At 39.0% G+C, this 13,799-nt stretch overlaps 1 protein-coding gene across 3 annotated transcripts in view; it reads right to left on the bottom strand.

The window, feature by feature from the left end:
• Positions 1-951: 951 nt before the first annotated feature.
• Positions 952-13,799, bottom strand: part of TTBK2 (tau tubulin kinase 2) — a 133,602-nt gene continuing 120,754 nt past the window's right edge. For all 3 annotated transcript variants that reach the window (XM_028505502.2, XM_036032247.1, XM_036032254.1), the window contains 2 exons: positions 10,263-11,533; positions 952-7,981 (listed from right to left, as the gene is read on the bottom strand). In XM_028505502.2, the coding sequence (XP_028361303.1) occupies positions 7,519-7,981; positions 10,263-11,533 (1,734 nt within the window). In that variant the 3' untranslated portion in view covers positions 952-7,518. The remainder of the gene's footprint in view (positions 7,982-10,262; positions 11,534-13,799) is intronic.

Below are 13,799 nucleotides of genomic sequence, written 5' to 3' on the forward strand. Positions count from 1 at the left end.
TTTTTCTTTTTCCCAGTAGTTTAAGTTTTCTAGATTGACCCTCATCACACTAAAAAAGTTACGACAAAGTTGGCCTAACCTCGTTGACCTTCTTCAGAGGCTAAGTTTGCAATCCCCCTTGGCCCATGCAGAACCTATAGGCTTTCCTGCACTCAGCTGGTTGACCATTAAAGACTTTGAGCCAGAGTTCTTGCTGGGAGGCTTTTACAATCCTCAACCCATAACCCTTGAAGTGCCTCAGGCTCCCCTGCACACAGAATCGCTAGTTTGTATCTTTACATCCCTTACATGTTGTAATAATGATGGGTTTACACCAGGTTAGTATTTCAACTACTTTGCAATTGAGATGGTAATAGTCACATTCATGATTAGCTTTCGGGAGCTTGAGTTATTTCTTAATTTCTCTTACTTTGAAAACCTGAGAGCCAGCACTTGGGATGTTGCTGCTCACTGGGAAATCAAGGAAGAAAACCAGGGGAGAAAGACATACGGCACCAACACTCCAGGCCAACCCAAACCGGGAGACGTGAAGCAGTGGCCCATGTGAATGTCTCCTAAGAGTTCCTCTCCTTCAAAAACGATTACAAGTGGAAAGGAGAGGGTGGTGGGGAGCAAGAATCACTCCAGTGCTATGAGGGGTGGTCCCTGCACAGAAGGAAAAATACTTCCAGCCAGAGATAGATGATGGACTGAAAGGGTGCTTTTAACCCTTTTATCAATGGGAATCCATCTCATATCCCTGAACCCTGGGTTTTCATCTGCAGGGACACTGATAGTTTGTATTCATTCCAGCGCTTTTCTAAGCCTTCTAAATGTGGTTACTACGTTTATATAACACTTTATGCCCTGTTGATCTTGGAACTTCTGTGCATTTAATAACGTTATTAAAATTAGAAAAATAGTATTTCCCACTTTTAAATCCAAGCCATCATATAAACAGAACTAGAGTTGCATGCGGAATGAATATTTATTACTAGATTATAAAAATAAAATACAAAATATTTTAAAACAGAACTTAAAACACTGTACAAAGCTTTAATATGATACAAATGGTAAATTAAATAAATAATTACACTTTTATGTACAGATGACCTATACAAAAGCACTCCATATTTCTTCCAATACTCTATGTCCTTGGTTGCCTGAGCAAAAATGCATAAAGAGGGCTGCTTGGAGGGCAAAGGGACACAATACCTTTGGAGGCATTTCCAAGAGCAATTTCTCAACACTCTGATTTCATGAAGAGGAGAAGAAAGGGAGAAAACTTGAATTATTAAAGTCCTCTATGCTAACTTATTGGTCTTGCTCGACGAGAGTGCGTTCTGGTTTGTGGTTCAATTTGATTAAACAGCTGCCAAAAATTCATAACTTCCAAGATTTATATCTAACGCAAAACTAGGTATTTTTCCCTTTTTTCCTAAAAGTTGTAAATTTGTAAGTAAATGGCCTAATTAAATCAGCACTGGCTATTTTAGGAAAGGAGTCAGGAGGAGGACCAGGGGCTGTGTATCAGGGGGAGAGAGGTGAGGAGGCTCAGGCCTGGGTCATCAGACCTGTTCTCTTCTTGATTTGGTTCACCTGATCCGACTTCAGAGCCCCAAGTAGCACACTGTTATATTTCCTTTATCTTCCTATTCGTATTTCTGAATGCTTTTTCTCTTAGTGAACTGATTTACCTATCTGGTGTGAAAAACGTAAAAATAAAATAGTTTTGAAAAAGTCCGAAGGGCATCCCCTCTCTGGGGTGCTCCCTAAAATAATCACATTCAAGCTTTGGTAGCCTTGTTTACTCCTGGAGGTGAGTGGAGAACACCCACATGGATTCCAGGTCTGCCGAGTGTGCTGCACACGGAACTTGAATGATTTAAACTGTATATTACAGGGGGAAAGCCATGGCAAGAGCAGTTTATACAAAATGTGATTTACTTAATGTTTTTAACTGTGTGAGTGAACACTTCTATACACAATATGAAATATTAAATGAAAAGAAATAAAATTCCCATCCATCACTAGTGTGTAAAATTATGTCATCGGCAAATTCTAGTCACATGGGCTCAAAGTCTGCCTCAGTGTACCTTATTCTCTAGTCCAGGAACCAAGAACTCTTGGTCCAGGTTACCTGAGAGAGACATCAGCATCACCAGGAATACACATTATCCCCGGTACCTGTCACTTCCAATTAAGAGGCAGACCCAGTTCAAGTTTTACAGGACAGTGAAGGAAACGGCTACATTTCTTTTAAGATCAAGGATCCAGCCAAAATATTCAAATCATTACTTAGGAAATGGTACTCCTGGCTACTCAGTGTGTTGAGATTGTGTATAACCTAAAGATGATCTTGGTTGTGTCATGTACTTTAATTTTCTGACCCAGATTTGCTTAAGGGGAGTAATTAAAATGTCAGAGCTGATAATCACAACTGAGTTAGAAAATGTATTCATGGGTCAAGACTTGAATGTCCTCATTACATGTCAAGCCAGGGAAATGTAGGCACTGAGGTGTGCAGCATCCAAGTTCTCTTTTGCATGAATGGGGATCTTTATCCCACGTCCTGGAGCTACCTAAGAACAGAAGGAATTCCCCATATACCTCCTGTAGTTCTCTCTGGCAAGGTTGGCAACAGATTCCTCAGGCTCTCAAAACTATCTGGGTTAAATTTCTCATAATTCTAAAGGGACAGCCAAAATACTAAGAATATCTATGCTTAGATGTTTCCACACTACTCCTACATCCCTTTTCCCTAATTTTTTCAAGAGTTTATTTGAGCCATAATTCAGGACAACTGCTAGGGGGCAAGATCTCAATCAAATGTTCTACTCACACATCCTTGAAGTCCACACCAGAGTTCTGCTGGATGAGACAGGGAAGCAGGATGTCCTTACAACTACCTGAGGTGTGCAATGTACTACATCCTTCCATGTGGTCTGAGGACTAGAACCATCTTATCCCCTTCTCTAAGTTATAGTTTGAGTATGCACCTATGGTTTCTGAACTTGGGTACATACTGACATGTGAGGACTACCATGCCTTAATCCTATAGACTTTTTGTATTAAAACACAGATACATAACTGCAAATAAACTGTATACAACCAAACTCAAGGTTAAACAATGGAGGAGTTGTCAATCATTCTTTCGCCTCAGTAAAACAGGTGCTAAAATCTCCCTTTAGGCAAAGCCCCAACACATCTGTGGTAAATGCACATAAGCAGAAATGGGCAGATGTTAAGAGAATGAATGTAAACAACTTAATTCCAAAATACATGAACATGACAGGAGAAATGGTCCCTTAACATATGCCACATTTTGACTGACGTAAAGGAATGAAAAAGTTTTAAAATGTGAAAACCTCGATGTCCAAGATTAAATCTAGACTTATCTACAAATATATTTTCAAATAGACAGAGTATGATGCATTTCCCCCTAAATTCTGAATTCTCGATCTTGTTTCTCCTACCACCAGTTCCTTATGTTAGATACACAATGTGGTTCCTAGAACAAGGTTGGAGAAAAGGCATCTGTTTTTAATTCAAAGCTATTGGGCATAGAAAAACTAATTATTGTTTTAACTATCTGTGTTTGGGTTTATAAAACATGCACCAATGTACACTTTTTCCTTATATGTTGAATATAACCATAAAAACATTCATTTAAAAATCTGTGGCTTAGAAGGAATCTCTGATGATTACCAAAGAACCTCAAGTTCCCACTGTGGCTAGGAGGAGCTGAACAGAAAGAGATAGTCCACTGTGTTAGTAAGCAGCTGAAATCGGCTTAGTATTTTAAAGCAAAAATAAATAAATAAATAAATAAATAAAGTGGATAGTACCAGTGGGTCTCAATGACCATTTTGCTACTTATTTAGGACTTGGCATCTTTTACCTCACAACATGCAACTTAAAAAACAGTAAATGTAGCTATGCCACCAGCCTGCACACCAAGAATGACAGTGCCTGCCTAAGACTTACCACTTAAAAGAGGTTTATAAACCATGCTTTAAAGTTAAATTTGATGACCCAATTTCCCTTTTTATTTTTAAACTATACGTTAAAGTTAAAAGCTGTGCAAACGATTACTATGTGGAATTTTTAAATCTTTTAACCCATCTGTATGCCCTGGAGATTTGGCAACATAATTTAGAAAATGCTACCTAAAAGGGACTAAACTGTCGCTAACTCCATCTGCTATTCCACCCAAATACTCCAGAGATTAGAAGGGAAGGTAAGAGCAAGTGACAAGATAACCAGCCATTTTGTTATGATAGGAGAAATGATGAGGCACTTGATTTTCAAAAGTTAATTTTAATTTCTGCCCCCAAATACTTTTAGTGTAGTTTGGCTTGACGTTAATTAATGGCCATGTCCCTCATCTTAGGTAGAATGACCAAACTGGTTTAAAATTGGATAATCTATGTTTTTCACTGAAACATATCATCACTTACAAAAAAAAAAGAGAGAGAGAGAGAGAACCAAAAACACTACTCGTTCTCTGTATCATACTTTAACATACTTTAAAATAAAAAAATAAAAGGAAAATCCCTGTGCCCAAAGTGCTGTGCTTAGGGCTGTGAATTCTCTTTTCAGCTTGAGACATGGAGCACCTGAAAGCACAAACTGCATTTAAAAATCATAAAGTAAATCTCTACAGAGGGTGGGGCAAAAGTGGGCTTACAGAGTTTATTCTTATATTATTATGTATTAATTATTGTATTAATTTCCATACGAACAAGGAAAACTACCTTTGTCTCCCACCCTGTATAAGACAGTAGTCCTTTAAGTGGACCTCTTGATACGTAAGATATAATTAGTCTGTGTTCTTTTGAAAGTATCAAGCAGAAAAATCTTTGGTTAACTCTTTTCTCTACATGCAAAATAAAATATTTTTACATGAGGCTGTTTCTGGATCTTGAGTTTGTTGGTACCATTAAGAAAAGGGAGCAACACAGTGGAAAAGTTGGGAGAAAAATGAAAGGAACTAAGAAGAAAGAGAAAAAACAGTAAGTTGCCATGTTGCCATTACTGTCTGTTTTGACTGCTAGCAGAGAAATGCCAGTAAGATACAAAATAACACACACAGCACAACTGCAGCCTCATCAGCTTTTCCAGTGGGTTACCATGAACACATTCTGACTAAAGGGGTCAGGATTTAAAGATGGCTACTTTTAGCACAATTTAGGTAATACAACAGAAAAAAAAGATAATTTCTTAATTGTAGATTACTCTCCCACCACCCCTTAAAAGGTGAGGTTAAAAGAGTAAAATAAAATGGTAATTTTAAGAGATTTTTTTCAAAAACCAGTTTACATCAGACCCATGATTATCATCTCAGTCTGTCCACTCTCACTCCGCCGACAGCATCACATGATCGACAGGACAAAGCTTTTAACCAGTGTTACAAGCACATCCTAGTCATTTTTCCCCTATTAAAATCTTTTTACAATGAAAATTAAATAACCTATCTTGGCTTGTTTAAAGACTGCCAACCCTCGTATTATATACAAGGAAGGCAAGAAGAATCTTAAGTGTCACATGCCAAGAACATATTTTCAGAAAATGAAGATAGGCAAGGCCCAAGTGTACGCGAGGCACACAATAAAATTTCACCATCTGTGATCTTTAAACAAATGGAGAATGAGGAAGAATGAGTTCATATAAGCATATGTTTCTCTATATATTTATAAATATTTATATAATTTACCATGAAGACATGCAAATAGTGTTACAGCAACTATTATACAATATAATACAGAAGGACTGGTCTTCCAATATTACAGCTGCTTTAGGTATATGGTAAATATGTCTTATCTGTTGCATTCCTCTGTAGTGCTTAAAACCAGAGAGAAATCAACTCCACACTGTGCTACATTTTTTATGGGAGACCAAATATGCCTCAATAGTGTTTTGAGGGTTTTTTTTTGTTTGTTTGTTTTATTGTTTTTAAAGCTCAACACAGATAAAGAGAACAAGATAGTTCAGTGCAGCTTCAGGGCAACTTTGATGCAGCATTAGAATATGTTCACTTGGTGAGAAAATATATTTTTTTTCCAATTCATATTAGGTTTGGCAGCAAACACAAGGTCAAAGAGAAAGCACAGATGTTTGCTAGAAGGCAAATTTCAACAGCAAGCAGACCAATTTACCTGACCTTGATAAGGTCTTTACAACACAAAAACACCAGAAAAAAGAGCCCATTTTCAGAGTCTACTATGATTTAATTTTGCCTGATTCCCGTTAGCAGAGGAGTAAGATTAGAACAAATATAATCCTCTTTATAGCTTTATAAATTGAGATTACAGGGAAATCAGGTCAAGAAACCCAAATGTTCAAACTAAAGCACAGGAGAAGCAGGTAATAAAACTTTAAAAGATAAATACTGAACCTAAATTTATTTCCCCAGATACTCATTCCTTATTGGCTAAATGTATAAATACAAAGTCTGAGGATTACAAGTCTCAACAACGTATCTAATTTCTTTCTATTTTTCTTTCTAAATCTCTAAAAGCATAAAGTCATATTCCACAGCACTGTACTTCCTTGGTATCAACTTGGAGGTTGACATTGGAAATAGTTGGTACCTAGAAGAACTGAGGAAGCAAAGTCTACTCTGATCAGTTTCCCTTCCACACAGAGGAAACTAAAGGGGTGTGGAGGGCAGGGGAGAAAGTTCTAACTTGAAGGGTATGAACCCCCTATTCCGCCCCTCTCTCCCTAAAGTACTAAAGCCTGCAAGCTAGCTCTAGCTCTTAGACTTGTCCTTCCATTACCTAAGTTTCATCAGTTATTTCTCACAAAAATATACTGAGAATATAGTGCTCCAAAGAAATATATTAGGACTAAAAAAGTTATTGTATTTGAAATTCTCAATGTGTGCTGCTAAAAGCATATTGGAATGTATTGTTAAAATAAAAGAAGAGAGGCTGGATCAGGTGAGAAACACTAACTAAAAATGTGAAACCAGGGAGAGGGTACTAGGAATGAGGCAGCGTGAAGGTGTGAACTCTCGATACAGACACACGTACAAGCCAAATATACGTATATCGGCACTGGCTCCCCAGGCACAGACTTCTTACACACTTAAATATTGGAGCAACTCTGACTCTCCAAGGTTGGGAAGTTTTGAGTGAAAATATTAAAATAGGAAGTTTCACTTTTGCTGTATGTTTGAGTAGAGCCTTCAAGAATAAGTAGGCTGAACCCTTTAAAATTCCATTCCAGCTCCCACCTTTGACTCTTTTTTGTTTCAGAGCTAAAATAATGAGAGTTCATTTAATCAATTTCTCCCTTTTGGATTTGCTAGTTTGCCCCTTCCTATGCAAAGGCATTGAATCCTGATCTGCTTACTGCCTGCCTTAGGTTAATTCTTTATCATATATTTGTCTCCTTATAAATAATTTATCATGTTACTTTCTTTTGCAAGAAAAAAATCAACACAGATTTTTTTTAAATTGACAGTACAAGGACACACATGCATCAGATTTAGGAGGAAGATCTTAACCCTTTCACAGAGATGCAGCCTCGCTCCTATCTGCTGAGTTTACTGGCTGACTTACTCTTCCCTGGGGGGGATTTAGTGCTGGCCGAGTGGTGGTGGAGGCTACCGGATCCTTTCAGGCCATTCTTGCTGGGTTTGCAATGCTCCTGTTGGCAGGACCTCCTGGAGGAAGAAGATCCCGAGTGGCTGGGAGGTGACTTGCTTCTCCCCAGATGCGGGGATGAACTCCTCTGGTCATGGTGGGGCCGTCCAGCCCTGGATGGTGAGGAACTAGATGTTCGAGGCAAAGAAGAGCTTCGAGGAGAGGCACTGGGACTCCTGCGAGGGACGACGGGACTCTTGGGTGGTGTTTTTGGATTGTGGGGGGATCCTGGACTCTTGCACTGAGTAGTGCTCCGAGGTTTCTGAGATCCATTTTGAAGAATTTGGGCCAGGCGGGAGAAAAGGTCTGAGTCGGAATTGCTGCTCCCTAGAACTCTGTATCTGCGGAGTCTTAAAAATACAAAGAAGAATTACTTTTATTTTAATTCACTTCAAGTGTGCCTATAATGTCACAAAGTCAAATCAGGAAACAAAGGAAATGGAGTTACTTTTTTACATACCAGTTATATGACCCTGGACAAATGATTTATCTCTCCTAGCTTTTAATGCGGATATCTATTAAAGTGCAATAACCCAAGTGAAGTGCTTAGTTGGATGCCTGCCATTCAGAAGCACTTAAATGTTGTTAGTCCCCTTCCTTCAATGGCATGTTTACTCTTCTGATTTTAGTGTAAAATACAATGTCTCTAGCATGTCAGCACATGTTAATTAAGGCTCCTAGGACAGGAATTCTGCATTCATATATGCAGACGTCAAACCCCACAATGTAAGTCTTCAACATGAATTATACTCACCAACAACAGGGACTACAGATAAAAGTATATTTCAGCTTCATTTAATGATTTTTTAAAAAAAGTCGTCACTGCTTTCTCTGGACCTCAGTTTCAGGCCCAAACAACAGCCTAAGATTCAGGAAAACTGAGTCTGGGGACTGACTGCCCCTCTTGATTGGCAACTGAGAATTCTAAATCAAGAAGATAGTATTCATATGAATAGCAATGTCTTCTTTGCCCTAAATGCCTTTCTACTGTAGCCCCAAATCCATTAAGTTTAAGAACTTACACCTCAAACTGCTGACATGCTCCCCCCCTTACAGAGGAAGTGGGAGAAGAGCCTTCAGTGTAGCACTGGCACCCGCAGGACGCAGGGATGTAAACAGCCATCATCATTACCATGGGTCCGCAACAAATCACTGATTTTTCTCTGAATTTTCCCTCCTCCTCTGTCCCTACCACCTACTTATTCAGAAAAATGACATGAAACTCATTCAAGTTAAGTCTACTCTCATGGATCTTATAGTAAAAATTGAAAAATGGAAAAAATAATCCCTTTGTTCCAGGACCTAAGTGGGAAAGTTGAGTTCCCTCTGAGCTTCCAGATGAGTTCCAAGCTCGCTGGCTCTAAGATCTGGCAAAATGCCACAGGCTTGGCTTAGTTACCAAGTGTTAATTTTAGGGGACACATAAAGTGCTAAATAACACACGATGATAATTAAGATTTGTCTGTTGCAGTTCAGAGTAGCTCAAGCCACAGACACACCATCTCTGTTACGCACAGGTGCCGAGCAGAAGAAAAAGGGGAATGTGTGAATATTGTTCACGGAGTCACCTTTTAAAAGTCTCAGTTAAATGACTGCTGTTTATTCATTACAATTCCTCCTGTGGAAGTCTAGTCCCACTAGCACTTTGAATCCAATGTTTAGTTACCCTTGAACCTGAAACCCTAGGGCAAGTCAAAACTATTAGATAGGGGTAAGCAACTTCTGCTGGACAACGATACAGATAGAGTCTCACTTTAATGCTTCAGAAATCCTTGTAACAGGTGAAGGCCTATTGTTGTATTATCTAGAACAGGCTATGATTTTCATGTGAATGTACTCTAACTTTCACTTTATTTTTGTTAAAACACATTCCTTTTCCTCTTCTCCAGGGGTTCAGACCATTCTACTCTGTGCAAGTGAGCAACGGTTCCAAGGACAGCACACTTAACTGGTTCATCACCTCCTAATATTTTCTCCTCTTCTTCAAAATATAATCATTTGATGGTCAACTATACATGAGAAATTCAATAAACAAGTATACATTCAGTAAATATTAAAGCAGTAACTTTATTATGTATAGTTGCTATCTATCAGCAGACAACTAGGGAAATCTATAGGATTTTTTTGGGGGGGGGGGGTGTTGTTTAGTTCATTAGAATCAGATAAACAGCAGTGCTACCAGGGTCCAGTCATCAAATGATGGATGCAGTATTCTTCACTAGAATCTGGCATCACAATGACATCTGTTATTGCAGGGTTCTGACTAGCCAAAGCCAGAAAATTAGTTAGAATGGACTGGAATAGAAGTAACTTTTGTTGCAGGCTAATCAGTACTGCAAGAAGCTTTAGACATCACTCCCTTATTTCATTCTCCCAAAACCATGAGGCAAATGCTCAACCCATTCTATAGGTAAGGAATTGAGGTTCATGCTGCAAGAAAGTAGGAAAGCTAAGAATCAACCTGGATCGATCTGACTCCTTCTACTACACTCCTACATAAGGCTTGGGAAAGGCAGGGAAGGAAGCAGACAATCAGAAACAGGCAACAAGAAATGAAACCACCGACACATCACAGTCAAGCAGACACAGAAAGCGCTGCACGCTTTACAGAGGGAGAGCACACAGCATTACCTGGCTTCTACTCCAGGCCTCATGGGTGGCTTTCCTGGTGGTGGCCGAGGCAAGAACTGAGATGAAGTTGAGCTACTGACTTGATCTGTGTTGACCCATGACACTGGCCTTGGAATTTTGCTCTTTCGGGACTGGGAGATGATGGGTGACAGAAAGCTATCTTCAGCTGACCTGCTCAGGGGGGAGTCTATGGCCAATCTTGAAAAAGGAGTGAAGACTTCCTCTTCAGAAAAGGGAACGGGAACTGTGGCTAGTCTCTCCTCCAGCAATTTATCAGAGGCACTTGAGAGGTCCCCAAGAAAAGACTTGAGTTGCCTTTTTTCCACCAGAAGCTTGACTAGGTCTGGCTGATAAGCTTTCTTTTGGAGAAGCTTTTCTTTTGCAGAGACTGGAGAGGATGATTCAAAAGCTGAGTCTATCTCTTGTGCTAAAACAGGGATTCGGCTGTGTCTAGTTACGAAGGATGACCTGACTACATCCTTCCGGGATGGGGGACAATGTTCACTCTCTGAAACACAATGAAACAGTTCTCTATTTCTAGGGGCAATTTTCTCTTTCTTACCCTCTTGGTGCAAAAAATTAGAGAGGTCGCCTTGATGATCCAGCAAGTCTTCACTCTTAATTTCATCATCCTTAGATATCTTACTTTTTTGCATTGTTGCCACCTGGACAATCTGTCCTTCCACATGTGGGTCAATGACTTGGGGAGAAATTTCTGAAGTTCCAACTGCCAGAAGCTTCATTATCTCATGATTTTTGTCTTGATTTGGCACCACACTAAAAGTCTGTGTCTTTGTCATATCTAGAGGTTCAGTAGTAGCTGAGTGATCCCTTTCCACAGTTGCCAAGTCTCCTGGAAGAGAGGAGATCTCAATATAATGCTGCCCTTTACTCAACTTCTCATCTTCATTATCTGACCCTAGAAGGCTTTTCTCTTCAGTTTCCCTAGGGAGACTCTCAAATTCTCTCACAGACAGTCTGTTATGGTCAGGAAGGTCTTTTGGTCCCAGATCTTGGGATTTGTCACACTCTCCAATATTGGGTAACATGTCAGGACCAATATGATCTATCTGAAGCCCCAAGTCGGTTCTGCTTCCTCCGCTAGGAGGTTCTCCCTCTGTCACAACCAAGCCAGAGTAGTTCTCCCTTGGAGAATAAAGTTCCACAGTGGGCTCCATGGGCTGAAGATCCTTCTTCTCTGGCTGCTGACCATAGTGAAAGCTTCCTGATGTCGACTGTGTAGATGCTACAGAAGGTCGAGGAATTGTAATCTGAAGACAGAGAATAAAAAAAAAAGTTAAAATGCAGTAATGTAGAATATAAATGAAGATGTGGGATTTGAGCTTTAACACCTCAAATTCTAATTTATAAGAGGAACACTGATGTTGGCCAGGTCTGTCTAATCATACCTGAAACGAACAGTTCTGAATAAAATGCATGACACGCATGCTCCCCTACTCAGGAACTGTACAGCACAGACTCACTCGAGGTTCATTCCTGCCCATTTCTACTCCAATGACACCAAGAATTAATGTGCCCTGAATGTGCCCCAACCAGTGACGGAACCCACAATCTGGGCATGTGCTCTGACCAGGAATCAAACCAGAGACCTATTGCTTTGCAGGACGACGCCAACCAACTGAGCCACACTGGACAGGACAGTCTCATTATTTTTAGTTCATATAAAGCAGCCTCATCATTTATAGTTACTCCATGTTTGGAACTGGCCATGTGGCAAGAGATAGTATAGTATACTGCAAACTAACTATGATTTGCATTTGAACTTACAAATTATCCACTTACTTTCCTCTCATTCATGGGTAATAATTTCTTTCAAGGATAGCAATCCATTTACTTCTCTCTCATTCAGGATAATAATCTCTCTTCTAAATGAAAGGTATGTGGTATGTAAAATACTTATACCTCAAGTTGTTTTTTCAATAAATAATTTAGAAGAGTGATAGGTAGAATAATTTACTGGTTTCTACTATAGCCAAGAAAACCTGAGTTATAGAAACAAATCCCTGACCTATTAAAAAACTAAATTTTAACTATTCAAATTTCTTTGGGTCATTACAAATCTACTATAGACTTCTTTTGTTGCAAGCATCTTTATATAATACTTTATACAAGTATTCAAAATTATAAATAAAACTAAAATATTATTGAATCATATTTGTATGTAGCACATACAAATTTTTATTTCTAAAGAAATACACAGCAGCGGTACCATCTAAATATTAATGAGACAAACATGCTAAGAGAATTTTCCACTCACTCTTTATCCCTGTTGCTTACTCTGACTGCATTTATGTTGGTTACTTTTGCTGAAGAAATTATTAAATTGTGGTTTAGCTTATGTGTATTAATATGGTGGCTTATGGGGATGAGGAATAGAGAGGGCAGCAGTCTTTGCTACACAGGTGGGTAAAACTGAAAACCCAAAGCCTCAAGACCTAAGTAATTGAAAAGTAAAAGTTGCTTTTTTCCTTCCCCTGTTACCCCACTCTTCAGAGACAGCCATTCACTATTAATACTGTAGTGTATATTTAATTTAAGAGATTTTGTATGAGTACTAAAAATTATAAGCAAGCCACAGCTCACACCAAAAGATTAAGTCCCAAAAAAGACAGACTAAAATAAAAATACTTCTTGGCTGCCCTGTAATTACAGGTCATATACATGGCTACAGGATTTAATAGTTTTCAAGCCCCTTTATGCCACACTCAAAGGTGCTTTAGGCATACATCTAGTCCAACTATCCCCAGCTTCCACAACCTATATATTTCTATCAGCACCTGTAACACAAATTTGTTCCTTTACTAGACTGAAGACCCTTGGAAGCAATGAGAAGGCACTGGGCTTTGAATTCTTGATGCCTTGCACAGCATTTTACACAGAGCAGATGCTCAGTAAATGTTGAATACCTGAGTGAATCAACTACTGGATGTTGGGTTCCTTCCATGAAGCCTCTCCCAAGTGACAGTCCAATCTATTATTTAACACTTTGTAAGTGGGCTTTCTTCACTTCCCAACTCAGTCCATTCAATCTCAGTCTTTTCTCACTGTTCACAGATTGAATTATACTATCATATATAATTCCAGAGATGTAATGTCAGAGAAACAAAACTTTTCTATAATTACAATGAACAGATTTTCCAGATCAAAAGTAAGAAACCATGGTCAGGTAGAGGACAGCTGACCACTCTCTTGTCAACATACATGCATTCAAGTCTCTCCCCAAAACCAATTCAAGGAGTTAGGTGGAAATCAATCCAAAAAGTATTCACCTTTTCATATTATTAGAGCATACATCTATTAATACATGACATGGATCATTCCTTTTTCAAGGGAGGCTCTGAGTAACTCCATGAGCTTTCATGCAGTTATTTTTGTCTACATAAGGGCTCCAAATATTCAGTGGAACACATCTCTCTGGAAAAGCCATATGAAACTACTATTTCAAGTAAGCTGTCACTGAAATGGCTCTCAAGTCTTCACTGCAACTGCCACACTTCAAGTCCTCATCATATTTGC

Source organism: Phyllostomus discolor, chromosome 1, assembly GCF_004126475.2.
Source record: "Phyllostomus discolor isolate MPI-MPIP mPhyDis1 chromosome 1, mPhyDis1.pri.v3, whole genome shotgun sequence".
Taxonomy (NCBI): Eukaryota; Metazoa; Chordata; class Mammalia; order Chiroptera; family Phyllostomidae; genus Phyllostomus; species Phyllostomus discolor.